The 27,622-nt window shown below is 42.8% G+C and overlaps 2 protein-coding genes and 2 non-coding genes across 11 annotated transcripts in view; 3 read left to right on the top strand and 1 right to left on the bottom strand.

Moving 5' to 3' along the window:
* Positions 1-2,260: 2,260 nt before the first annotated feature.
* RPS3A (ribosomal protein S3A) lies at positions 2,261-7,347 on the top strand. Its single transcript, XM_032148206.2, has 6 exons — positions 2,261-2,408; positions 3,170-3,273; positions 3,652-3,839; positions 5,570-5,778; positions 6,895-7,004; positions 7,177-7,347. The coding sequence occupies exons 1-6, from the start codon at positions 2,347-2,349 to the stop codon at positions 7,296-7,298; spliced, it is 795 nt and encodes a 264-aa protein (XP_032004097.1). The 5' UTR covers positions 2,261-2,346; the 3' UTR covers positions 7,299-7,347.
* LOC116466184 (small nucleolar RNA SNORD73) lies at positions 4,755-4,826 on the top strand. The gene has a single exon (XR_004247424.1). It is a non-coding gene; the product is annotated as a small nucleolar RNA SNORD73 (small nucleolar RNA).
* On the top strand, positions 6,542-6,607 carry LOC116466185 (small nucleolar RNA SNORD73). Its single transcript, XR_004247425.1, has one exon. It is a non-coding gene; the product is annotated as a small nucleolar RNA SNORD73 (small nucleolar RNA).
* An 18,043-nt stretch (positions 7,348-25,390) lies between the features above and the next one.
* Positions 25,391-27,622, bottom strand: part of SH3D19 (SH3 domain containing 19) — a 206,977-nt gene continuing 204,745 nt past the window's right edge. For all 8 annotated transcript variants that reach the window (XM_058436818.1, XM_058436816.1, XM_032148219.2 and 5 more), the window contains one exon: positions 25,391-27,308. In XM_058436818.1, coding sequence (XP_058292801.1) covers positions 27,192-27,308 — 117 coding nt within the window. In that variant the 3' untranslated portion in view covers positions 25,391-27,191. The remainder of the gene's footprint in view (positions 27,309-27,622) is intronic.

Genomic DNA, 27,622 nt, shown 5'->3' on the forward strand with positions numbered 1-27,622 from the left:
TATGCGAAGTAGGCAGACTGGGGGCCCATAATATATACATATACATATACATATACATATACATATACATATACATATACATATACATATACATATACATATACATATACATATACATATACATATACATATACATATACAATTTTTTTTTTTTAAACGGAGTTTCACTCTGTCCAGCCCAGGCTGGAGTGCAGTGGTGTGATTTCGGCTTACTGCAGCCTCCACTTCCCAGGTTCAGGCGATTCTCGTGCCTCAGCCTCCTGAGTAGCTGAGACTACAGGTGTGCACCACCACGCCCAGCTAATTTTTGTATTTTTAGTAGAGTTGGAGTTTCACTATGTTGTCCAGGCTGGTCTCGAACTCTTGGCCTCAAGTGATCCATCTGCCTCAGCCTCCAAAAGTGCTGGGGATCCTCCTACCTCAGCCTTCCGAGTAGTTGGGACTACAGGCATGAGCTATCATGACGGGCTAATTTTTTTGATTTTTAGGTGAGACAAGGTCTTGCAAGGTTGCCCAGGCTGGCATCAAACTCCTGAGCTCAAGCAAACCTCCTGCCTTGGCCTCTTAAAGTGCTGGGATTACAGGCATGAGCCACCACACCTGGCTAAATTTACCATCTTAACCATTTTTTAAAAAAGAGATGGGGTCTCACTGTTACCCAGGCTGGAGTCCAACTCCTAGCCTCAAGTGATCCTCCTGCCTCAGCCTTCCGAATACCTGGAACTACAGGCCTGAGGCACCTGGCAGGCCTACCTTAACGTTTTTTAAGTGTACAGTTCAGTATTGTTAAGTACATTCATACTATTATGAAACTAAGACTTTGAATTTATCCTCCAGGCAACTGAGATTTATGGAATTACTGAAAGATTTCAGGACCCTACTAGAGGTTTAGGAAGGTTGTCTTGGGGGGTGGGTGTAGTGGGAGGTAGGCGATGGAGGCTAGCAGGACTGGAAGGGATTGTAAGTTTAAAAGCTTGCAGGGGGCCTTGTAAGTGAGGGTTGGTTTCTGGCTTGGTCACAGGGTTTTCTGCCAGAGGGGAAGTTAGAGAAGGGAACTCAACACACCACTGGCTGACTACCAAGCCTGTATGGGCCAGATGCTTTCTGAGGGCTGCACACTTGAGCTAGCTAGCCACATCTTGCCAGGATGTGCTCTGTTAACCCCTACAGTTAAAACAAAATGGGAGGGGGGTCGGATTAGTTGCAAAAATGGAAAAATTTGGAGATCTCACTTTTTTTTTTAGACGCAGTTTCACTCTTGTTGGCCAGGCAATGGCGCGGTTTCGGCTCACTGCAACTTCCACCTCCTGAGCTCAGATTCTCGTGCCTCAGCCTCCCGAGTAGCTGGGATTACAGGCACCCACCACCACGCCCGGCTAATTTTTTGTATGTTTAGTAGAGACGGGGTTTCACTATGTTGGCCAGCCTGGTCTCTTAACTCCTGACCTCGTGATCCGCCCGCCTCAGCCTCCCAAAGTGCTGGGATTACAGGCGTGGGCCACCGCGCCCGGCCAACGCCCTGCTAATTTTATCATTTTCTTGTAGAGACGAGGTCTGGCTGTGTGGCCCAGGCTAGTCTCCAATTCCTTGCTTCAACTGATTTCCCTGCCTCAGCCTCTCAAAGTGCTGGGATTACCGGTGTGAGCCAAAGAGTTCGGTCTCACTCTACTTTAAAAAAACCTTTTAATCAACATATAACAGACATATAGAAAAGGACACAAATAAGCGTAACGCTTAGTGAATGTTCACAAAGCAACAACACCTGAGATGAACCAGCACTCACATCAACAAGCTGAACGTTGCTAGCATCTCTGGAGTGATGCTCATTTAGCCCTACGAAACCTCATGAAGCCGACCGTTTTATCACTCCCATTTTACGCATGAGGAAAACAAGCGTGGAGAGGTCGGTCTCAAGCAAAGCCCTGTTGAAACCGGCATTTGAATCAGATCCGCTGACTGACTCCAAAGCCAATGCTCTCAAACAGCAGGTTTGGGGGTTAGACGGTGAGTTCAGCTTTGAACGATGTTGAGTGGGCGTCTCGTTTTACAGAAACTTACTTCCCGACGTCACAGCCACGAAACCACAGGTAACCAGACGTCAGGCCACCGACGCCTTCGTCTACACAGCGCAGCCTCCAGTGAGCAAGCGGCATGCCGCGCGGCCTCCCCACACACGATGGCGGTGTCGCAACCACAGTCGAAGGAGTGGCGCTCTCTACTGTCGCGGAATTCTTGAGGCCGGAAGAATAACAGGGCAAAGGTCACGTAGACGGCGAGCCCCGCCCCCGTACGCCTAAGTTCTCGCGCGGCTCACACTTCCGCCCTTTTGGCTCTCTGACTAGCATCATGGCGGTTGGCAAGAACAAGCGCCTTACCAAAGGCGGCAAAAAGGGAGCCAAGAAGAAAGTGTAAGTGGCGACTGTCGTGGCGTCTTGCTTTTTGGGTGTCTGCTGGAATCGGCGGGCTGGTCCTAGATCGCGGCATAGGCCGGATGGCGAGGATTCCAGTCGGATTGTGCGGGCCGTGGCGGGTTGGTACACCCACAACGCGGCCTGGAGGGTCTGGGTGTTGAGTAGCGGCAAGTCGGCTGCTTTTCCCAGGCCTTCTGGTCCTTGTGCGCGTCGCGTTTGAGCCGGCTTGCCGCCGTGACTCGGCTGGAATGTTTTGTGGGCTCACGGGCTGCCTCAATTCCGCGAGTGTTTGATGGCACTGCGACAGCAGGAGTTGAGAAAAGCACCCTTCTATCCATTCAGGACCCGTCAATCCCGCTTTTGCTTGGTCCCGCTGGAATCTGTGAGCTCCTACTAAGCTTTGAGGCCATGCAGGGTCTTAGTTACCAGTACATGCCATTACGTGCTAGCAAAGTTAATGAGACTGCATGTTACTCGTGCCTGTATAGTGGAAGGACCGATGCATGTTACTCCAAGTGCCTGTGTAGTGGAAGGACCGATGAGGGTGGGAAGTGGACATAACTTTTCAAAGTCTGATGCATGCAGTGAAACCTACAGTGGGAAGAGCTAGATTTATGTTTGTTCCCCTCACCTCACTGTGAGATACACTTTGGTATCAAATTGCCGGTTAGCTTTTTAAAATATTAATGGGAAATAAACAGTGATAAATACAGTAAGAATGATCTGCAATGGAACTTAAGCATTTTCTTAAAATCCAGGGTTGATCCATTTTCTAAGAAAGATTGGTATGACGTGAAAGCACCTGCTATGTTCAATATAAGAAATATTGGAAAGACGCTCGTCACTAGGACCCAAGGAACGAGTAAGTAGCTTATTCTTGGTTTGTATTTTCCTTAAGTTGGTGCTTGTATATTGTAGCAGGCATCTTGGTCTGTTGGTCCTGTGGTGGGAGACTTTAAGGAAATGTCAGCTCTTGGTTGCAGCCTTGGCACCTGTGGAGCTGGTTTTTAGTACAGCACTTGGAGAAGCAAGATGATGCTTTTTGAATTAAGAAAATGTGCCATAGGTAGTTTTGAGCTTCTAATAAGTACTGTCGATGTCACTGGTGTCTGGATAGATTTGATAACAAAGGTTAAGGTCTTTATAATTTACCATTAACTTAATTTCTACCCTCAGTTTACAGGCTTGACTTTGCTTATATGGTTCCTAAATGTTAAGATACTTGTTTTTTCTTTTGTAGAAATTGCATCTGATGGTCTCAAGGGTCGTGTGTTTGAAGTGAGTCTTGCTGATTTGCAGAATGATGAAGTTGCATTTAGAAAATTCAAGCTGATTACTGAAGATGTTCAGGGTAAAAACTGCCTGACTAACTTCCATGGCATGGATCTTACCCGTGACAAAATGTGTTCCATGGTCAAAAAATGGCAGGTGAGACCCAAAGTTCCTTACAGTGGTTGTGCTATGGGTGTTTGACCAAGGATAGCATGGTTTGATGACCAGAAGGAGCAAGTTAAATAAATTTAAAAAGTTAAATAAATAAAATGATTTATTGAGACCAGTGAAATGTCCACAAAGTTCATTTTAAATTTTTGTTTTCTTGCTGTTGTTGAGTGCTAACTCTGGGGTTGCCACCCCATATTTTACTTACTATTTAAATCTAAGATTTAATAATGGTGTATCATCAAAGTCAGATTTTCTTGCTGCATAGATTAGTGGCTTTTTTTGAGGAACGTTTAGGTGCAGGTGGGCGGTTTGCCTGTCTTAAGGATATTTTTTGACCTCAGAATTGAGTGAATGTTGATTAACTGTGGCAATAGAGCATAATTGTGGCAGAGCCTCTGGAGTGAGGTTAAAATCTGGGCTCCATTTCCCTATTGTGTTCTCTTTGGAAAGTAACTTGTTTTCTAAGCCTCGGTTTCTTTATTTGTAAAGTGCAGGTAAGAGTGTCATTTTATTGAATTGTGAGGATGAAATGAAAATATTTCAGATGTGTCTGGCTAACTATCCAGTTGGAATATTTTGTGGGAGTTTTTTTGTTTTTGGGAGACTGAGTCTCTTATTGTCCAGGCTGGAGTGCGGTGGCGCCATCTCTGCTCACTGCAACCTCCTCCTGGGTTCAAGTGATTCTCGTGCCTCAGCCTCCTGAGTAGCTGGGATTACAGGCACCTGCCACTACGCCCGGCTAATTTTTGTATTTTTAGTAGAGACAGGGTTTCACCATATTGGCCAGGCTGGTCTCGAACTCCTGACTTCAAGTGATCTGCCAGCCTCAGCCTCTCAAAGTGCTGGGATTACAGGCGTGAGCCACTGCACCTGGCATAGTTCGAATATTTTGTATGTGGGAATGAATGATGACAAAATGTTTCGGTCCCAAATGATACATACTGATTATACTGTTACATTTATCCTGACATTCCTCTAAGGCTTTATGGTTTACATTTCTAGAAATATTTTAAGGTCCCTTAGCTGTAAATTGTATTTGATTAGTTTTTTTTTTATATTAAGGTATCAAATTTACAAAATGCAAACAAGGTAAATCAGTTTTCATCACTACCCAAGATGGTTTTTGTTTTTTCAATTTAGGCAATAATATGACCACTAACTAGGGGTTTTTAATTATATTTTAGCTCTGAAATTGGGTATTTAATCATCAGCATGGCTTTAGTTTGGAACATAAAAGACATCTTTCAAAATATGCATTTAGAGTTATTATAGCAGTCACCTATTTACAACAGTTTCTTGAAAAATGACATAATCACTGTAGATGTTCATACCATAGAATACCGTGGATCCTCTTAGAACCCATTTTCCTCTGGTGTAGTTTTACACTTCAGGGGGTATGAGCTGTTTAAAGGGGTATATGTATATGCAATGGATGTGGGTTTGGGTGCCATTGAGATAGGGGTAGTGATAATGGAGGGTAGAAAGGAGGAGGGAGGGCAGTTGAGAGGACCTGGTTATTTAATTGGGTAAGAATTTCGGGATAACTATTGGTAAGTTCAAGGAAGTTAATTCTGTAAACTTAAGAGATGTTACCTATATTAGGATACTTTATATTTAATAATGAGTGTTTGACATTCCAGCTTTTTAAAATTAGAACTTGAGGGATAAATGGATAACATAAAACCTGATAATCTGATGGTATCTTTTTTCTCCAGACAATGATTGAAGCTCATGTTGATGTCAAGACTACTGATGGTTACTTGCTTCGTCTGTTCTGTGTTGGTTTTACTAAAAAACGTAACAATCAGATACGGAAGACCTCTTACGCTCAGCACCAACAGGTCCGCCAAATCAGGAAGAAGATGATGGAAATCATGACCCGAGAGGTGCAGACAAATGACTTGAAAGAAGTGGTCAATAAATTGTAAGTGTTTCTTTGCTTCCTCACACAACACAACCTTGAGTATTGGATTATTCCTCAGATGAGGGAAAGCATATGAGACAAGGTAAAGGTCTGTTGAAATCTTGTTTGTGAATCCTTCTAGCTATATCTCTTTAAGTGAAAGAGTGTTAAGTACTCAGTAAATATGATTATTATTATTACTATTATTATTATTTGAGTCAGAGTCTTGCTGTGTTGCCCAGGCTGGAGTGCAGTGTTGCGATCCTCCTTGGCTCACTGCAACCACTGCTTCTTGGGTTCAAGCAGTTCTTGAGCCTCAGCCTCCTGAGTAGCTGGGAATACAGGGGACTGCCACCATGCCCAGCTAATTTTTTTTTATTTTTAGTAGAGATGGGGTTTCACCATGTTGGCCAGGCTGGTCTTGAACTCCTGACTTCAGGTGATCTGCTAGTACTCTGTAAATGATAACAGTTTTTTCGTGTTTGTTTATTTTGAATGAAGCTGTCTCACAGTAGATGGAGTTGAAGGACAGGAAATGTTTTTCCCCTACTTGGAAAATACACTGAATAAGTTGAGTGGAGTGGGATGTGCCTGGAGTCCCAGCTACTCAGGAGGCTGAGGTGGTAGGATTGTTTGAGCCCAGGAGTTTGAGGCCAGCCTGGGCAATATAGGGAGACCCTGTCCCAAAAAATAAAAAACATACGTATATATATGTATACACACACACAAACACAGAGAAAATACACTGAATAGACAAAACCTTTCATGATTAGTAATGCATGGGAATAAGTGATGAAAAAAGTTTCGGTCCCAGATGATGGCCAGTGATAACTTAAATTTTTCTGATGTTCCCATGCAATATACAGTTAGCTAAGAGGGTGTAATGGAAAAAGCATAAGGCTTGGACTCAGAAGACTCTACTAACTTTGCCACTAGCTAGCTATGTAATTCAGATCATCTATCATTTACATGTGAAAGGAAAATAATAGTTTATCTTACAGGATTTATGCAGGTTAAATGAGGTAGGTGTTATGTGTAGGTTTATTCCAGGGCTTCTCTACTTTTAAAGGAAATGGCTTATCTTATATCTGAGAACTAGGACTTTAAGAAAAAAAATTTACTGTTACTGGTTTGCAGGATTCCAGACAGCATTGGAAAAGACATAGAAAAGGCTTGCCAATCTATTTATCCTCTCCATGATGTCTTCGTTAGAAAAGTAAAAATGCTGAAGAAGCCCAAGTTTGAATGTAAGTGAGAAATCATGTGATTCCTGTAGGGCCAAATACATTGTTTTTGGGTGGAGGAGGAGTGTGGGGCCATATCATGGCCTTTTTCTTCCTGTCATGCTTGCATAGTAGTGATGACCATTATTTCAAGATATACTGACAGTTTTTTGTTTGTTTGTTTTTTGCCTTTTAGTGGGAAAGCTCATGGAGCTTCATGGTGAAGGCAGTAGTTCTGGAAAAGCCACTGGGGACGAGACAGGTGCTAAAGTTGAACGAGCTGATGGATATGAACCACCAGTCCAAGAATCTGTTTAAAGTTCAGACTTCAAATAGTGGCAAATAAAAAGTGTTATTTGTGATGATTTGCTTCTGAACATTCTTTTTAAAAAATCTGACAGCTTGGTGGATTAGACAGTAAATTTGACAGCTGGTAAACTTTTCTGACCCAGACAAATTGGATATAAACGTACTACTATGCACCTTTACTGTGAAGCTGAAATGGAGCGGAGAAGCTGTTACCAAGTGGGCATTTAGTGCTATCCACCTACAGTCACTCATTCATTCAGTTTCTACCTCTTCTCAAGCCTTCAGTTTTCTCATTTCTTGCTTAGCTGGTAACCTTGCTTCCTATAATCACTAAAAAAGTTGTAAAGCAGAGAAAAGAACCCCACAAATTTCTGTTACCTATACTCTGCCACCTATGCATGTGTTAATCATACTACCTTCTGTCATACCACTGGATGGATTGTGCTAAGACATAAGACAGCCTTTTTGTTTTTGCCTAATCAGCCTCATGGCTTCAGCATTTCGCACCTTTATCAATTCCTCACTGTCCCTTCCATCACCATACAAATACTAGTATACCCCCTCCCAGAGCACCTTACTAAATCCCTTTATAGCAAAGCTCAAAGGAATTTTTTATGTATCATTTAATTTTTTTAATTTTTAGAACTTCTTTTACATAGAAATATTTTAGAGGTCAAGTGCGGTAGTTTATGCCAGTAATCCCAGCACTTTGGGAGGCTGAGGTAGGTGGATTGCCTGAGGTCAGAAGTTCAAGACCAGCCTGGCCAACATGGTGAGACACAGTCTCACCTAAAAATAGCCAGGGGTGGTGGCAGGGCGCCTGTAATCCCAGCTTCTTGGGAGGCTGAGGCATGAAAATCACTTGAACCTGGGAGGTGGAGGTTGCAGTGAGCTAGGAACACACCACTGCACTCCAGTCTGGGCTACAAAGTGAGACTTGAAAAAAAAATTACGTTTGAGAGACATCATCTTACTGTGTCACCCAGGATGGAGTAGAATGGTGTGATCATAGCTCACTGTAACCCTAAACTCCTGGGCTCAAGCAGCTCTCCCTCTCAGGCCTCCTGAGTAGTTGGGACACAGGCCTGTGCCACCACACTCAGCTTTTTAAAGACAGTCTCACTGTCATCCAGGCTGGAGTGCAGTGGTGCGATCTTGGGTCACTGCAACCTCCATCTCCTAGGTTCAAGCGATGCTTGTGTCAGCCTTCCCAGTAGCTAGGATTATAGGCACCCACCACCATGTTGGGCTAATTTTTGCATTTTTTAGTGGAGATGGGGGTTTCGCTATGTTGGCCAGGCTTGTCTTGAATTCTTGGCCTCAAGTGATCCTCCCGCCTTGGCCTCCCAAATTGCTGAGATTACAGGTGTGAGCCACTGCACCAGGCCTAATCTGCTGGTTTTTAAGTTCTTTGTAGGGTCTTGGCCGTTATGTCCAGACTGGTCTCAAATTCCCGGCCTCAAGGGATCCTCCTGCCTCAGCCACCAAAGTGCTGGGAGTATAGGTGTGAGCCATGGTGCCCAGCCACATTTTTCAGTTTTTATTTGATTTTTCTTGAATTTGCTGCAGTTAGGCTTTCCTCCCAACACTACTAGAAATTTCATTGTCAAGATTAGCAGTGATTTTGTTGCTAAATCCAGCGGTCCATTCTTTTACTAGAGGCCTTTTACTTGACCTCTATTAGTGACTTGCTTGTCACTTTGTCCTATTAGTGACTCTTGACAGTTGATTTCTTCCTGATTTTAACTGTCTTCCAGATCCTCGACTCAAGCTTTTCCTCCTACATCATTGGCTACTCCTTTACTCGTTCATTTTTTAGATTTTTTTTTTGAGGCAGAGTCTTGCTGTTGCCCAGCCCTGAGTGCAGTGGCGCGATCTCGGCTCACTGCAGGCTCCGCCCCCCGGGGTTCACGCCATTCTCCTGCCTCAGCCTCCCCAGTAGCTGGGACTACAGGCGCCCGCCACCTCGCCTGGCTAATTTTTTGTATTTTTTAGTAGAGACGGGGTTTCACTGTGTTAGCCAGGATGGTCTCGATCTCCTGACCTTGTGATCCACCTGCCTCGGCCTCCCAAAGTGCTGGCATTACAGGCGTGAGCAACCGTGCCCAGCCCATTTTTTAGACTTAATCAGTTTTAGAAGGCCCTAGGGCTGGTCGGGCGCAGTGGCTCACGCCTGTAATCCCAGCACTTTGGGAGGCTGAGGCGGGCGGATCACGAGGTCAGGAGTTAAGAGACCAGGCTGGCCAACATAGTGAAACCCCATCTCTACTAAAAAATACAAAAAGTTTGCTGGGTGTGGTGGTGTGCACCTGTAATCCCAGCTACTTGGGAGACTCAGGCAGGAGAATTGCGTGAACCCGGGAGGAAGAGGTTGTAGTGAGCTGAGATTGGGCTACTGCACTCCAGCCGGGGAGACAGTGTGAGACTCCGTCTCAAAAAAAAAAAAAAAAAAAAGGCCCTAGGGCTTGGTCCTTAGACATTTCTATACTCTCCCTAGGTTCTTGGTTTTAAATTAATGGAGATTTTTATATTTCTAGCCTATATCTTTCTTTGGGACATCCAGGTTTGTCTAACTGCCTACTTGATATCCCCACTTGGATGTCAGACAGGCATTTAACATACAATGTTCTAAAATGGTATTATCTCAATTGTACCCACCCTTTTGGTTGCTTAGGCCAAAATCCTCTGTGGTCATCCTTGACCATTCACAGTTGATTCAAACTATATATATCTGGAGTCTAATCAATTATTACCATCTTCCGCTATTTGAAACAAGCCACCATTACTACTTGGATGGTTACTCCTACCTTGTCTGTCCTATCTTGTGGAAGTCTTTTATTTTTTATAGGCAGGATCTCACTCTGTTGCCCCGAATGGAATGCAGTGAGGCAATCAGCTCACTGCAGCTTTGCATTCCCGGCCTCAAGTGATCCTCCTGCCTTAGCCTCCTGAGTAGCTGGGGCTACAGGTGTGTGCCACCATGGCTGGCTAATTTTAAAATATTTCTTGTGGAAATGGGGTCTTGCTATATTCCCAAGGCTCCAAGGCTGGTCTGGAACTCCTGGCCTCAAGTGATCCTCCCAATTACAGGTGTGAGCCACTATACCAGGCCCTGAAAATCTGTTTTAGATGATTCATTCAAAGATCCCATGTGACCTTGCATCTGACTTGTCTCCTACTCCTATTCCTCTTGCTCTTCCCTGTGCTTGAAATAGTCTCCTTTACATGGCCACAGTGTTTATTTCACCTCCTTGAAGTCTCTGCTGTTTGCTGTTTATTTTTAAGCAACCTGAATGAGGAATTGAAGTCTGTTCTAATAATGTCTCCTCTGTAGAATCTGGTGATGCCTTCTGACACTCGTGATTTTTTTCCACAGTTTTGTTTACTCGTGTCTATGAGAAAAATTCCATGAGGACAGTGTTTTTGGTGGTGGTAGGGCACTGATTCACTGTCAGATCGTCATTGCCTAGTTCAATATTTGTTGAGTAAAGGAATGAGTGATATTCCCTATTAATTTCCCTTAGCCAAGAAGCAAATGCTTTATTTTCTACTAAAGGCTGGTTTAGACATAGATATGGGTCCCAAATGGCAGGGGCTCCCTCCCCAGGGTAGAAAAAGAGGTCATGGGATGAGGACCGATTATTACATAAATGGTGGTGTTCCTCTTGATGCACTGAGACTGGATATCATTTAGTAAGATAATGGTATAATCCATAATCAAGCTCTAATCTGCTACACCTTGGAATAGGGGTTGGCATAGTATTCTACTTTTAGAAGGGCTCATTTGAAAAAGTTTCCAAAAATAATGCTTTTTTTGTTTGTTTGTTTTGAGACACAGTCTTGCTCTGTTGCCCAGACTGGAGTGCAGTGGCACAATCTCAGCTCACTGCAACCTCTGCCTCCCGGGTTCAAGTCATTCTCCTGCCTCAGCCTCCCGAGTAGCTGGGACTACAGGTGCCCGCCACCATGCCCAGCTAATTTTTTGTATTTTTAGTAGAGATAGGGTTTCACTGTGTTAGCCAGGATGGTCTTGATCTCCTGACCTCATGATCCACCTGCCTTGTCCTCCCAAAGTGCTGGAATTTCAGGCGTGAGCCACCACACCTGGCCATATACTTTATTTTTAAAAAATTGTTTGGCTTATTTGATGGATTTAATCTAGTTTCCTTCCCAGAGACCAACTCGAAGGTGGTTAACATACCCATCTACTGAAAAACACTAAGGGGTGTTGCAAATTTCTCACTTTAAGTATCTGGATGGCTTTTCTTTTTTCTTTGGAGACGGAATTTTGCTTTTGTTGACTAGGCTGGAGTGCAAAGGCATGATCTCGGCTGGATGGCTTTTCTTTATTGATTTTACTTAAACTATTTTACCTTAGTTTCTCATAGGAAAACTTTGGTGATCAGGGATACACGACCCTTCAAAAACAGATGACTAAAAGACCTTTGTATTAAGGCATGGCTGGCCGGGTGCAGTGGCTCACGCTTGTAATCCTAGCACTTTGGGAGGCCGAGGTGGGTGGATCACGAGGCCAGGAGATCGAGACCATCCCGGCTAACACGGTGAAACCCCGTCTCTACTAAAAATACAAAAAATTAGCGGGCGTGGTGGCAGGCGCCTGTAGTCCCAGCTACTCGGGAGGCTGAGGCAGGAGAATGGCACGAACCCGGGAGGCGGAGCTTGCAGTGAGCAAGATCGTGCCACTGCACTCCAGCCTGGGCAACAGAGCGAGACTCTGTCTCAAAAAAAAAAAAAAAAAGGCATGGCTGTTGTTAGTAGCAAAACGAATATTCAATTTGAAATGGGCTTTTGCTTCTTTAATTTGAATAGTTGAGCAATATCACTAATGAAAGTGCATACTAATGTGAAAAGGGGGAAAAACTGCTAGGGAGAATATCTTGAATTACCTGGGTGGGGCTAATGTAATGACACCAGTTCTTAAATGTGGAAGAGTGTGGAAGGGGAGATCAAAGTGATTACTGAAAACAGTTACAATTTTTGGGGGCATGTTCTTGTCCTAATTTTCCCAAGAAGTTTTCATAGTTGCACTGTGTCAGAACTGCTTGAGTATACAGCCATCACTTGACTACTCTCCCACTTAGCTTTCATTTAGTCTCAGTGCTACAAGTAACTATGTTTTGTTGTTGTTGTTGTTGTTTTTTGAGATGACGTCTCGCTCTTGTCCCTCAGGCTGGAGTGCAGTGGCGTGATCATGGCTCACTGCAACCTCCACCTCCCGGGTTCAAGAGATTCCCCTGCCTTAGCCTCCTTAGTAACTGGGATTACAGGCGCCTGCCACCACGCCCGGCTAATTTTTTGTATTTTTAGTAGAGATGGGGTTTCACCATGTTGGCCAGGGTGGTCTCGAACCCCTGACCTTAGGTGATCCACCTGCCTTGGCCTCCCAAAGTACTGAGATCACAGGTGTGAGCCACTGCACCCAGCCACAAGTAACTATGTTTAATGCCCACCACCAGTCTTTAGATTGATGGCTATTTTGGTTGTCTGAAGCATGTTCTTTGGTAGGTTCCTTAGGAAGTTCTTATTCCTCCATGGTGAGTATAATTTGTCAGTGTACTTTATATCTCAAAGTCACTATTGCTGCATCCTTAGCTCCTTGGCTCACTCTTTGAGCATCTTAAATATGCTACTCCCATTTTTTTTTAATAACATAAAGCATTGCTAGTGAAAAGTATAAGTTTCTTTTAAAAGTCTTTGGTTTTGGGTAGAGTCCCCCCAATTTTTTCTGTCTTTTTTTTTTTTTTTGAGACGGAGTCTCGCTGTGTTGCCCAGGCTGGAGTGCAGTGGCGCGATCTCAGCTCACTGCAAGCTCCACCTCCCAGGTTCACGCCATTCTCCTGCCTCAGCCTCCCGAGCAGCTGGGACTACAGGCACCCACCACCATGCCCGGCTAATTTTTTTGTATTTTTAGTAGAAGCGGAGTTTCACCGTGTTAGCCAGGATGGTCTTGATCTCCTGACCTTGTGATCCGCCTGCTTCGGCCTCCCAAAGGGCTGGGATTACAGGCGTGAGCCACTGCGCTCGGCCTGTTTCTTTAAAATCCAGTAATTTTGCTTGAATATGTCTTACTAGGGTTTTTTTCTGATTAAGTAGTGTTACATAGGCAGTATATTCTTTTTTAAATTTTTGATACGGAGTTTCGCTCTTGTCGCCTAGGCTGGAGCGCAATGGCGCGATCTCAGCCCACTGCAACCTCTGCCTCCCAGGTTCAAGCGATTCTCCTGCCCCAACCTCCTGAGAGGCTGGGATTACAGGTGTGTGCCACCATGCCCAACTGATTTTGTTATTTTTAGTAGAGATGGGGTTTCACCATGTTGGCCAGGCTGGTAATCCCAGCACTCTGGGAGGCCAAGCTTGGCAGATCACTTGAGGTCAGGAGTTCCAGACCAGCCTGGTCAACGTGGTGAAACCCTGTCTCTACTAAAAATACAAAAATTAGCCGGGCTTGGTGGCGTGGGCCTGTAATCCCAGCTACTCGGGAGGCTGAGGCAGGAGAATCACTTGAACCCTGGAGGAGGAGGTTGCAGTGAGCCGAGATTGTGCCACTGCACTCCAGCCTGGGAGACAGAGCCAGAATCTGTCTCAAAAAAAAAAAAAAAAAAAAAAATTTTGCAGGTAAAGTTTTCCTAAATTTCAGTTTTTAGCATTGTGTCCTTGCTCTGATTTTCTGTATCAGGGACTTCTTCACCTATGATCTTATAAGCAGCTGCAGTTATAACTGCTAACCATCCATGTGATATAATCCTTAGTCCAGGCTGAGCTGGCAAATTGCTGCCTATGGTAAATCTGGCCAGTTTCCATTTTTGTATAGTCTGTAAGCTGAGAATGTTTTTTCTATTTTTATAGATTTGAAAAAATATTTTACTACGTGTGAAAATTATATGAAATTCAAAATAAACATAAATATCCACAAATCAAATCGTATTGGAACATGATCATACTTATTTATCTTTAAATATTGTCTGTTTCTGCTTTTTAAAATTTTTAATCTATTTTTAAATAGAGATGGGGTCTCACTATGTTGCCCAGGCTGGTCTTAAACTCCTGGACTCAAAAGGATCCTATTGCCCCAGTCTCCCAAAGTGCTGAATTACAGGCACAAGCCACAGCCCCTGGCCCACTTGCTGCTTTTTGCACTACAACTGCAGTGGTGCAGGTGCAGTTCACACTGAGGTGGTGCACTCATCACTTCACACTGAGGTGCACACTGCAAACTGCAGCAATACCGCACTCAAACATTTTGAGCAACACACGTTTTACCTGTGAAAAGACATCTTCAAAAATGAAATACAGGCCAGGCACTGTGGCTCATGCCTGTAATCCCACCACTTTGGGAGGCCAAGGCAGGTGGATCACTTGAGGTCAGAAGTTCAAGACCAGCCTGGCCAACATGGTGAAATCCCGTCCCTACTAAAAATACAAACATTAGTCAGGCGTGATGGCATGCTCCTGTAATCCCAGCTACTTGGGAGGCTGAGGCAGGAGAATCGCTTCAACCTGGGAGGCAGAGGTTGCAGTGGGTGGAGGTTACAGTGAGCCAAGACTGCACCACTGCACTCCAGCCTGGGCAACAGAGTGAGACTCCATCTCAAAAAAAAAAAAAAAAAAAAGAAATACATAAAATCTCATTACAAGTCACTGTTCACAGATGAAAATTTGCAACTCATTTTTATAATGGGAATCACTAAGCTCTAATTTAATGAAATGTTATTCCCCATCCCAAAAGAAAAAAATTCCATTTTTTTCCTCGTTAGTAGATCTGTATTACAAAAAAAGTACTCAATTATTATCATGACAGTTTGAACTTCATTAATAATTTTGTGGAGATTTGTTTCCTCTTGTTATATGCCTACATCCCAGTTTTGTTCCTTGGCCCACAAGGCCAAAACCATTTATCTGGCTTTTCACAGAGAAAAGTTTGCCAATGCCTACTGTAAATAAGGAAATAAAGCATCCAAATTCAACTGACAGGGTTTGGGCAAAACTTGCAGTGGAGAAAAAGGTTTCTTAAATTTATAAAATATATCTATATTATTTGAGATGGGAATTTCACTCTTGCTGCCCAGGCTGGAGTGCAATGGCACGATCTCGGCTCACCGCAACCTCTGCCTCCCAGGTTCAAGTGATTCTCCTTCCTCAGCCTCCCTAGTAGCTGGGATTATAGGCATGTGCCACCACGCCTGGCTAATTTTGTATTTTTAGTAGAGACAGGGTTTCTCCATGTTGGTCAGGCCGGTCTTGAACTCCTGACCTCAGGTGACCCGCCCACCTCGGCCTCCCAAAGTGCTGGGATTACAGGCTTGAGCCACCGCGCCCAGGCAAAAATATTTTTACATTTAAGTATGTGAGTCCCTCTGGGCCAATTCAGTGTTCTATTTTCTACTGCTAAATGTGAGACTGATGTGTACATGCTGTGCACTTCATGTATTCAGAGGAGATTCTCCCATTCAGGGCACTGCTGTATTTAGAAAAGTGTTAATGGAACAAACTCCTCTGCCATTTGCCGTGTGTGTGTGTGTGTCAGTATTTAAACACAAGTGTTTCCACTCTCTGATGGCCACAGTTTTCACATGAGAGCGAGGATGCTGTCCAGTTGTTTGACAACTCAGAATTCTCAATCTCATACCTTGACTGTGGTTTCATCACACCTCTACCAACAGAAGTGTTTGATAAAACTCCAAAAAAATTCAGGAGCCTGTTCACCAAGTAGTTTCTTGGGGCTGTGTGGATGGATTCACAGTGCTTAATCCCTCTGGCAGTCAAGGACAAACTGCTATCTCTTTAACCTTTCGCTGCTTCTAGGCTTATTGGAGGGCTTTGGGTATTGGAGGCCTCACTAAACAAGCCTTGCTGATAAAAAACGTGTGTTCTGGGATGTAGCAGCCTTAGGATCATCTTGGTTTTTCATGAAGTGGTAGTAGAAACTCCTGGAAAACTGTTTATCTAGCACTCCACTGCGTGAAGCGTACTTGCACCTGTTGGGTCAATGGGGTCCTTACTTCACCTAAGTGTCCTAAATGATTGGGCCTGATTCACTGATGGCTCTGCAGAATGGAAAGCTGATAGTATCCATTGTGCTGCTGTTGCAATCCAACCTCAGTGCTAGCCATGCAACTAAAGTGAATGAAGTCCCTGCTCAGTGGGCAGAACCTAGTTCTCATAGCCAATACTGCTTTTGATTAACCTTGCTCTATTTTAAAAATTATTATTTTTAGAGTCAGGGTCTTGCGCTGTTGCCCAGGCTGGAGTGCAGTGGTGTGATCACAGCTCACTGCAGTCTCAACCTCCTGGACTCAGGGATCCTCCTACCTCAATCTCCTGAGTAGCTGGGGCTACAGGTGTGTGTCCCCATGACCTGCTTTTTAAAATTTTTGTAGAGATGGGCATCTCGCTATGTTGCCCAGGCTGGTCTTGAACTCTTAGACTCCAGTGATTCTCCTGCCTCAGCCTCCCAAAGTTGAGATTACAGGTGTGAGCCACCACACTAGTTTTTGCTGACTTGCGCTGTTACTAATGGCCTAGACATCTGGTCTGCCACTTGAAAGGCAGACTAAAGACATCTCTTTTAAGGCTATAAACTATGAAAATAAATTGTGGCTGCCAAACAGAACATCTGGGTCATTCATGTAGATGACTACAGTTAAGGGCTGATAACACCTATGACTGATAACACCTAGTGGAATCAAGCTGCTGATGAAGCCAGCATCACCTGGATTGTCCTCACAATGGCAACACATCCACCATGGCGGACTAGGCACCCAGTAAGAACTCTTTCTCATGCATGCCAGTCTTGGTGACCCCTGCTAAAGTTATCCCATTTGTCTGGAGGTAAATTTACAAGCCCATATTATACAGGACATGGGCCCGCTTGCTCCTACACTTGATCTTAGCCAAAAGGCCGAGAAGCGATTGGGCCCGCTTGCTCCTAACTGACTGAATACACTGGCCATTTGGCCTCCTGTTAGGGCAACTCATGGCAGAGGGGCTGACTGCTGTTGAGACATTCTTAGGCTACGACATTGCTGTTTCAGTCTGACCAACTGACTTTGACCACACAATTATAGCTCTTGAAACTAATGTGTCATATTCTTAGTCTTCCAAACTATTTGCAGTCTGACAGTGGGGAGCCCTTTGTCACAAAGGCCACTCAGCAGTGAGCCAAAAGTGAGATTATTTGATGAATATTTCACACTCCCTACTATCTGCAGGTAACTGCCATTGTTGAGCATTAAAGAGGTTACTGAGTATATCACCCTCACCTCCTCCTGTTCCACATACCTGACTATCCGGTATTTGGGTCACAGAATATGACAGTCCTAGAATCCCAGAAAGGGATTATCTCCATTTCACTGTCTCCTGGGTAGTAATCAGGACAAAAGGTCTGGGTGAAAGAAGAAGGTGAAAGAAAAGGTCTGGATGAAAGAAAGGATGATTGAAGAAAAATGTGTTATAGGTATTAATTTTATGTCAGTGGAGGGAAGGCAACAACCCTGGCATCTGGGGAGAAAACAGCTTAGACCACACTAAGGAGTAAAGACAGGGTCTCATTCTGTCGCCCAGGCTGGAGTGCCATGCTGCTATCACAGCTCACTGCAGCCTTGACCTTCCGGGCTCAAGTGACCCTCCCACCTCAGCCTCCTAAGTAGCTGGGACTACTGGCACGTGCCACTATGCCTGGCTAATTTTTTATTTGTTGTAGAGACAGGGTCTCACTATATTTCCCAGGCTGGTCTTAAAACTCCTGGCTCAAGGGATCCTTCTGCCTCGGCCTCCCAGAGTGCTGGGATTACAGGTGTGAGCCACCATGCCTAGCTGGAAGGGGAATAATTAATGCACAATTTGTTCCCTAGGTCAGTTTCTCAACCTTGGCACTATTAATATTTTAGGCTGGATAATCCGCTGTTTAGCAGTTACACTGGCCTCTACCCACTAGATGCCAGTAGCACCTTCCCTCTAGTTGTGACAAATAAAAATGGCTCAGACATTGCCAAATGTCCCCTGGAGGGCAAAACTGCCCCCAGCTGGAACCACTGCCCTTGATTCAAAACCGCTACCTGAATCAAGTGGCAGCTGCAGCTAACAGTCTGACCTGCTGCTGGGCTTGTCCAGACCACTATGAAATGTGCTATGAAAACGAAAATCTCTCATAAACATGGTCAGTCCTGCACTGTTCTGCTGTGCCTGATACCATCAACAACAGCACCCAAATTCGAATGTATACAGACATCAGGACCAACACAACCTTGATTCAATCTGACTGATCATATGCTTTTGATGACTGAGTGGTCTTGGGTAATACTGTATATGGCAACTGAAGCTGCGGCTATTTGGTGACACTGCCCCTGTGACTTAACCAATGTGATGATACAAATCAGGTTTAGCAGCGAGTCCTGAACCAAAGTGACTTGTGTGTCCTTTGGGGTTATATTTTTGTATGTAGCGGAAAAATGGGTAGGGGAAAAATGGGTCATGAGATGTCTCCCCATTAAGGACAGGGGTCGCTTTCTGGCCCATCGATTGTCTAATTAATGCAACGACACCAGAGATTAACAGATCAGTTTGAATTCTCTGTACAGGTCTTAATGAATAAAATACCCTGGCCGTAGAATACCTCATGGCTGCCTAAAATCAGACCTACTGGTACTCCCTGAGATTTATTCACAGTGAGCTGTCTGGGACCCTGGAGAGTAAGACTGAGATCAATACTGCAGGTTGGCTTCATCTGCTGCTTTGAGTCTTGATAATAGACTTAATTAAATGTCATATGAGACAAACTGAGTGGATTTGGTTCTGGCTTCTGTTGGTTAGCTTAATCGAAGTGGTTGTCAGAGTAGCACACTTGTGTAAAAATTTAAGTTTGGCCAAGAATGTGTCAGGCTGAGGAGTGAATAGTGAAAAAGGCAATGTGCTGTAGACCCTAAGTGTCTCTGCACATTCTTGCTGAGTATGCCAAGAATACAATCCCTTGACTGTTCTTTACCCTGGCCACTTCTCAGGGCTGTGTTTGCACCCTTGTGAGCAACCTTGAAGGATGAGGTAATGTCTCCCCCAGGAAAGAAAGCAAGCTTACTTCCACATGCTATAAAAGTGGTAGATCTCAGTGTTCCTCTCCTGTCACACAACTCACTGTATAATGGGCCCTTTGCATCACCTCCTCGGGATTTGGGGGGGTATGGGAAACTGACACAGAAGAACATGAAATTCTGGTTCTCACTTTTGCTGTAATAAAGTGTTTTGTTCCTGGCCCAGAAGTCTCATGTCTTCTGCTAACATCCATGAAACCATGCCAGGCTAAATTTTTAGCTTACAAGTTGGGTAAAATGTCAAACACTGCACAGTTCCTGACAATTTCTCCTCCCCAATTATTTGAAGCAAATTTAACGTATCAAATGTAAATATTTCATCATGTATCTCTGAAATTTCTTAAAAAGAAATGTAACCACAATCCTATTAACACAGCCCCAAATTTCAGTAATAATCTTTAGTATCTTTAAATATCCAGTCATACCAATTTAATGAGTCATTAATTCTCTGACGTAACGCTGTGATAGGCAATGCAGGTGTGACAGCTATGAAGGGTAATGAGTTTCCATTTGCTAAGATCATTTAAGAAGTCAAGGTAGGGCTGAGTGCGGTGGCTCACACGTGTAATCCCAGCACTTTGGGAGGGTGAGGCGGGTGGATCACCTGAGGCCAGGAGTTCGAGACCAGCCTGGCCAACATGGCGAAACTCCATCTCTACTAAAAATACAAAAAATTGGCTGGGCACGGTGGCTCATGCCTATAATCCCAGCACTTTGGGAGGCCAAGGCGGGTGGATCGCCTGAGGTCATGAGTTTGAGACCAGCCTGACCAACATGGTGAAATCCTGCCTTTACTAAAAATATAAAAATTAGCTGGGCACAGTGGTGGGCACCTGTAATCCCAGCTACTTGGGAGGCTGAGGAAAGAGAATTGCTCGAACCCAGGAGGCAGAGGGTGCAGTAAGCCAAAATCACACCATTGCAATCCAGTCTGGGTTAACGAGCAAAACTCCATCTCAAAAATAAAAATACAGATACAAAAAACTAGCCAAGCGTGGTGGTGGTCACCTCTAATCCTAGCTACTTCGGAGGCTGAGGCAAGAGAATTGCTGGAACCTGGGGGCAGAGGTTGCAGTGAGCCAAGATCGCACCACTGGACTCCAGCCTGGACAGCAAGGGCAAAACTACGTCTCAGAAAAAAAAAAAAAAAAGACGTCAAGGTAGAAAAATTATTGCCAGGTGTCAGCTCCTAGAAGTGTATAACATCCATCCCGGCCCTATTATTATTTTTTTGATACATATTTTTTTGATACATATATGTATATATGTATATATGTGTATGTATATATATGTGTATATGTGCATGTATATTTATATATGTATATATACACACATATACATTTGTGTATACGTATATGTATATACGTATATATGTATGTGTATATGTGTATGCATATGTATATACATACATACATACGTATGTGTATATGCATGTATATATTAAAAGTGTGTATATATACATATATGTATACGTATATATACGTATACATACATATGTATACATATACATATGTAAGCATACATACGTATGTATACATATACATATGTAAGCATACGTATGTACATGTATATACTATGCATACATATGTATATGTACATATGCATATACATACATATGTATATATACACACATGTACACACGTATACACATGCATATATATGCATACACATATATGCATACACGCACACACATGTATACACATGTGTACACACATACATGTATACACACGCGTGTATACATATGTATACAATACATATACATATATGTATATATATACACACACATATACATATATGTATATATATACACACACACACATACACACACTTTTTTTTTTTTTTTTTGAGATGGTGTCACTCTCTGTTGCCCAGGCTGCAGTGCAGTGGCATAATTTCAGCTCATTGCAACCTCCATTTCCCAGGTTTGCGCAATTCTCCTGCCTCACCCTCTCCAGTAGCTGGGAAACCAGGCCCATGCCACCATAGCCCAGCTAATTTTTGTATTTTTAGTAGAGACAGGGCTTCACCATGTTGGCCAGACTGGTTTCCAACTCCTGACCTCAGGTTATCCACCCGCCTTGGCCTCCCAAAGTGCTGGGATTACAGGCATGAGTCACAGTGCACAGCCAGAGGCCAACATTCTGGTATTGTTAATTTTTGTGAAACATAGACAACCAGTAGGTAATATTCCTGCCAGAATTATGAATTTAAAACATTACTTCTCCTAAAAAAATTTCATTTAATTATTGCCTAATTTACAGTACTTGAAGATAAATAATCCATGGTATACATATAATTAGAATTCCTTTAAAAAATCAGAATATGTCTCAGACTCTGAAATATAAATCTATTAGCTTAACAGTGCTTTGGTTAATCTATTATACTCCAAAATACTAATAACAGTGTTTTGTGTTATATTTTAATGAAAATCTAGATTTATGATTGCTCTACTGTTACCAAGGGCACAGCCCTACAAGATACAGCTGTACAAGATCTGATGTTCTAAATTTTCAAATATTTTCTATTAAAGAGAAAAAGGAATCCCCATTAGTGGATCCATTCATGTTTCAGTTTCTAGGTAACATCAATATAAATTGTCCACATAAAACCAAGAAGCTGACAGGACTTTTCTTCCTGAAGGATAAAACTTCAAGGCTTTAATACATACTGTGTAATTCTTTCTAATAGTTAAGTATTAGAGGCTACAACCATTACAGGCCAATGAAACAGATCAATTCTTCTTGTTTAACTGCTAAAAAAAAGTTATCACTTTGCCATAATAAACGGAAAAAGAACTGGATTGGAAATCCACAGAGATAAGTTTTACTTTAGGCTCTGCAAGTAACTGTGACCTTAGGCAAATCATTTAACCTCTGCAAGTTGAACTCTGGTCTCCAAGGGCTCTCTTCTGGATGTATAACAGGATGAGCTCGCAATTAAGAGAGCGGCCCCTAGATGGTGGTGTTGTTCTGAGTCAGGCTTTCTATTTTTTTTCCTTCTTTAATTACAGTGAAGTAAAAAGGCACAAGTTAGAAAATGACTTCACGTTAGTTCTGAAAAAAATTCAGCTGGCTGGACAAGGTGGCTCACGCCTGCAAACCCAGCACTTTGAGAGGCCGAGGCGAGAAGACTGCTTGAACTCAGGAGTTCAAAAACAGCTTGGGTAACATAGTGAAACCCAGACTTTACAAAAAATAAAAAAATTAGGCTGGATGCGGGGGCTCACGCCTGTAATCCCAGCACTTTCAGAGGCCGAGGCGGATGGCTCACTTGAGGTCAGGAGTTCAAGACCAATCTGGCCAACATGATGAAACCCGGTCTCTACTAAAAACACAAAAAAAATGGCGGGGCACAGTGGTGCGTGTCCATAATCTCAGCTACTCAGGAGGCTGAGGCAGGAGAATCACTTGAACCTGAGAGGCAGAGGCTGCAGTGAGCCCAGATTGTACCACTGCACTTCAGCCTGGGCAACAGAGCAAGACTCTATCTCAAAAAAAATAAAATGAAAAAATAAAAAATTAGCCAGATATGGTGGCACATGCCTGTAGTCCCAGTTACTCCAGAGGCTGAGGTGGGAGGAACACTTGAGGCCAGGAGTCTAAGGCTGCAGTGAGCCGAGATCATGCCATTGCACTCCAACCTGGGCAACAAAGTGAGACCCTGTCTCTACAATAAAATAAAATAAAATAAAAAAATAAATTCACTGTGAAGAATTCATTCAATGGCATTCAAAATGACATTGAATCATGAATCACATGGCTCATGTGCATTTGACATTAATTAAAAGAAATAAACCATTAATGATTATACCAAAGTGAACATATTGCCTTATAATTAGTCCATATAGTCATCATTAGTTTCTCTAGGTATATTTAGGTAAGCTTAAGAAACTGAGTAAAAACTAAGAAATGAATGTTAGGAGTATTGATCTACAATCTTTTAGAAAAATGACTTTTTTTCAAATGCCAGTTCTACAATAAATTCTGATAAACGCACTTTCTTTCATTTTGAATATTACAGACTGAATTCAAGACCTGTGATTTCTATGAGCACAATGACAGATATATTCCATTACCCTTCCAGCCATGTAAACAAGGGCATCTTTTAAAGAAAAATGCTTTTAGTGTTCAAAGGATAAGAATAATATATTAAGTGGCTTCTCTAGATTTTTTTTCACCTGAGCCGGCTTGCTAGGAAAGGCTTCTCTAGGTTTTTTTTTTTTTTTTTTTTTTTGAGAGGGAGTCTTGCTCTGTTTCTCAGGCTGGAGTGCAGTGGCTCAATCTCGGTTCACTGCAAGCTCCGCCTCCCGGGTTCACGCCATTCTCCTGCCTCAGCCTCCCGAGAAGCTGGGACAGGCGCCCGCCACCACGCCCGGATAATTTTTTTGTATTTTTAGTAGAGACGGGGTTTCATGGTGTTAGCCAGGATGGTCTCGATCTCCTGACCTCGTGATCCGCCTGCCTCGGCCTGCCAAAGTGCTAGGATTACAGTCGTGAGCCACCACGCCGGGCCCTCTAGGTTTAACTTATCAAAGAAAAAGGATTAAGAGATGCTAGTTTGAGGAGGTTTAGATGAACAAGATCAGATTTTAACCTAAAATTCCTGAAAGCAAACAGAATGCATTCCTATTTCTCTCCCATAAAATTCACTGAGTATAAAAATTATGTTTCTCCTTAAACATGGTCAGTCTTGCCTTGAATTCAATCAATATACATTATAAGAAAGTATCTATGAGGCCGGGCTCGATAGCTCACGCCTGTAATCCCAGCACTTTGGGAGGCCGAGGCGGGCAGATCACGAGGTCAGGAGATCGAGACCATCCTGGCTAACATGGTGAAATCCCGTCTCTACTAAAAATACAAAAAATTAGCCAGGCGTGGTGGCAGGTGCCTGTAGTCCCAGGTACTCAGGAGGCTGCGGCAGGAGAATGGTGTGAACCCGGAAGGCGGAGTTTGCAGTGAGCCGAGATCGTGCCACTGCACTCCAGCCTGGGCGATAGAGGGAGACTCTATCTCCAAAAAAAAAAAAGAAAGTATCTATGAGAGCCCATATGTTACCTTTTTGCTTCCTGTCAGTTGAGTAGGTAATAAGTGGCAAGCACAACATAGAACATGAGAGTGAAATGACATAAAACTGTGAATTTTGTTTCAGTATAGATTTATGTCAAAAATTAAAGAGGAAAGATATTGAGTGAATCCAAGATGGTATTGCTGTATGTGAAAGTCATCCATCCTTCCATCCATCCATTCCAACCAACCAACCCACCTAACTCATCAACCAACCAACCAACCTTTACTGAGCCTGAATGGTGCAAAGGACTAGAGATACAAAGATAAATAAGATACCACAGGCCAGGTGCAGTAATACCAGCACTTTGGGAGGCTGAGGCAGGCAGACTTGCTTGAGCCCAGGTGTTCGAAACCAGCCTGGGCAACATGGCGAAACCCTGTTTCTACAACAAGAAAAAAAAATATCAGAAATTAGCTGGGCACGGTGGTGTGTGCGTGTAGTCCCAGCTACTCAGGAGGCTGTGGCAGGAGAATCACTTGAGCCCAGGAGGCAGAGGCTGCAGTGAGCCAACATTGCATTGCACTCCAGCCTGGTCAAAGGGAATTAAACCCTGTCTCAAAAAAAAAATACCACCTCCATTCTCTCTCTCTCTCTCTTTTTTTTTTTTTTGTTTGAGACGGAGTCTCGCTCTGTCACCCAGGCTGGAATGCAGTGGTGCAATCTTGGCTCACTGCAAGCTCCGCCTCCCAGGTTCATGCCATTCTCCTGCCTCAGCCTCTCTGAGTAGCTGGGACTACAGGCGCCTGCCACCACGCCCGGCTAATTTTTTGTATTTTTAGTAGAGACAGGGTTTCACCGTGGTCTCGATCTCCTGACCTCGTGATCTGCCCGCCTTGGCCTCCCAGAGTGCTGGGATTACAAGCGTGAGCCACCGCGCCCGGCCTCACCTCCATTCTCAAAAAACTCAGTCTAGTATAAGAAAGGGACTTTGAAAGTTCAGTTCAGTTTATTACAGTGTCAAGTAGATTTACAACTATTGCACTTATCATTCTGCTGACAGAAGGCCAAAACTTAAGATGGAGATTTTCCTCTAATAAAGATAGGTTTTCAGAATCTTCAATATAAGATGTTAAAATTATAAAGACAAAGATATATACCTCATGTTCCATTCCACATCCTTCCTGCTGTTGTAGTTTGCTGCAAATGATAATTTAATTTGGATAATGCTTTAAATCATTGATTTCTCATGAAATTACTTTAGAGTGAAATTTGACAAGAATTTTCTTTATACTCTCTTCTTTACCAAAACATATTAGAAGTCCCCATAGTCCAAAATAAAATGTAATCATAGAATAGGGAGATAACTTTAGTCAAAGACCAAGTAAATATTACCTTCTTTGCAGAACTCCAGGTTGTAGTCATGTAAAAGTGTGGCCACTTGTTGCCTAACTTTTTGGAGAATGGGAAAAAAAAAAACAATAAAAGCTAAAATGTGGTCCAGCATATGAAACTCTTCTCAAAAACAGAAGAAAGTCATGACCATTGCTGGGAAAGTGTTTTACATTTCCAATGAAATTCTATTCCATTGATCTGTTTGGAAGATTGTCTTCAACCTATTTGGCTCTAGCCCATAAACTGTAATTGATTCAGTCATGTAAAGAACCACTTTTATCTTAAGCTTAGAATTTATAACAATGGAAAGCAGGAAAGTGGTTTTTCATTCACTCTAATAATTGTGCAGGGATAAGCTAGGGAAAAAATAAAAAAGTACCAGTCTTCTGTCCTCTTAAATTATTTTTCATTCTGATTATATTACAAAGAAATGAGCTGTGGAGGTTTGGCACTGTTTTCCATCTTAACAGTTGTTCTGTATTCTAAGATTTTATATGTGATTCATAATGTACTACTATAACAAGACACAGTTTTTATATATTACTGGAATAATGCAAAGAAAATGAATTTTCCTTTGGGTCCAGTAATTGTCAAAGGAATGATTGCAGATTCAGAAAATGTGCTTTGTAATAACCCTGTTAACATAAAGTATACACTGAGGAAAAAAATAAGTATGGCACATATATGGAAGGATTAGTTGTATTAGCAAGGCATTTCAGGGATGGTTTTGGTTCTTTAGACTAAGTAAGATACATCCAATTTAGACCCCCTTCAAATCCTTAGACAAATGGGAATCACTTGGTAACATAAAGGTTATTTTGGTGGGCAGGGGCTGATTTCACCATGTGCTTACAAATGCTCCAACTAGTCGGTAAACTATCCCACCTGAAGGAAGGATTTGCTCTGGTAATAAGGCTGATATGCTCAAGCTGTAAGAATTAATTTGAATATCAAAAATGAAATTTAGATTGCTAACTATGTCCTGATAGTTACAGCATGTAGAATATTAAATGTCCTCTTTTTTAAATAAAGCAAAAAAATGAAGAAGCATGGTTAATTCACTTGTGCTGATTAAAACAGATGTCCACGTGCAACTTCTGCATGTGAGCCTCCCCATGCTGCCACACCACCAGATGCTTTCCCTTCACCTTGCTAATCCCACTAGATGTTTTCCTCGGTAGAATCCTAGCTCATGGGTTTCCATGTGCATGTTTCTATTGTAATGAAAATTAACTACAAAATCTAAACGTTTTCTGCTTTCAGAAAATTCTAGTGTACCATGTACAGCTTAGATATTCCTTTTTCAGTTAAAAAAAATAGTGCAAAAACATATCTGATAGTCAAGGTGATAGTTCAAGTGAGTTCTTGTGCCAAGGAACACAGTCAAGCTTCTCCTCTAGCTGATCTGTAGAAACTGTATGTAGTTTTTGGGAAATATTCCAGATTTTCCCATTAGTTCTCCACTCATCCAGTCATCATCTACAGATTCCAGCTCTGTTATTATATCTCCAGCCTGTAAGACAAAAGGAGTTAGAATTACTGGTTTCTGTTGAGAATAAGCATGGTAAATAGTGGCCTACCTAGGGCAGCATGAATAATCTTCTCTGTATAACTCATTTATCTTGATTGCTGAGAGAATTAAATGACAACGATGATCTATACCTAATGATGCCATTTGCTTGTAAGCCTCTATTCCTTAAATTTCATTCCTTTGCCACTGCCACCCTTGCTGCATTTTTATTTTCCCTCTTATACTTTGTGCCTCTCAAATTCACCACTCCTAATCTAAAATCCCTCTTAAACAAATAATACTAGTTATCACACACA

Source organism: Hylobates moloch, unplaced genomic scaffold (genome assembly GCF_009828535.3).
Source record: "Hylobates moloch isolate HMO894 unplaced genomic scaffold, HMol_V3 SCAFFOLD_3, whole genome shotgun sequence".
In the NCBI taxonomy this organism is placed as follows: domain Eukaryota; kingdom Metazoa; phylum Chordata; class Mammalia; order Primates; family Hylobatidae; genus Hylobates; species Hylobates moloch.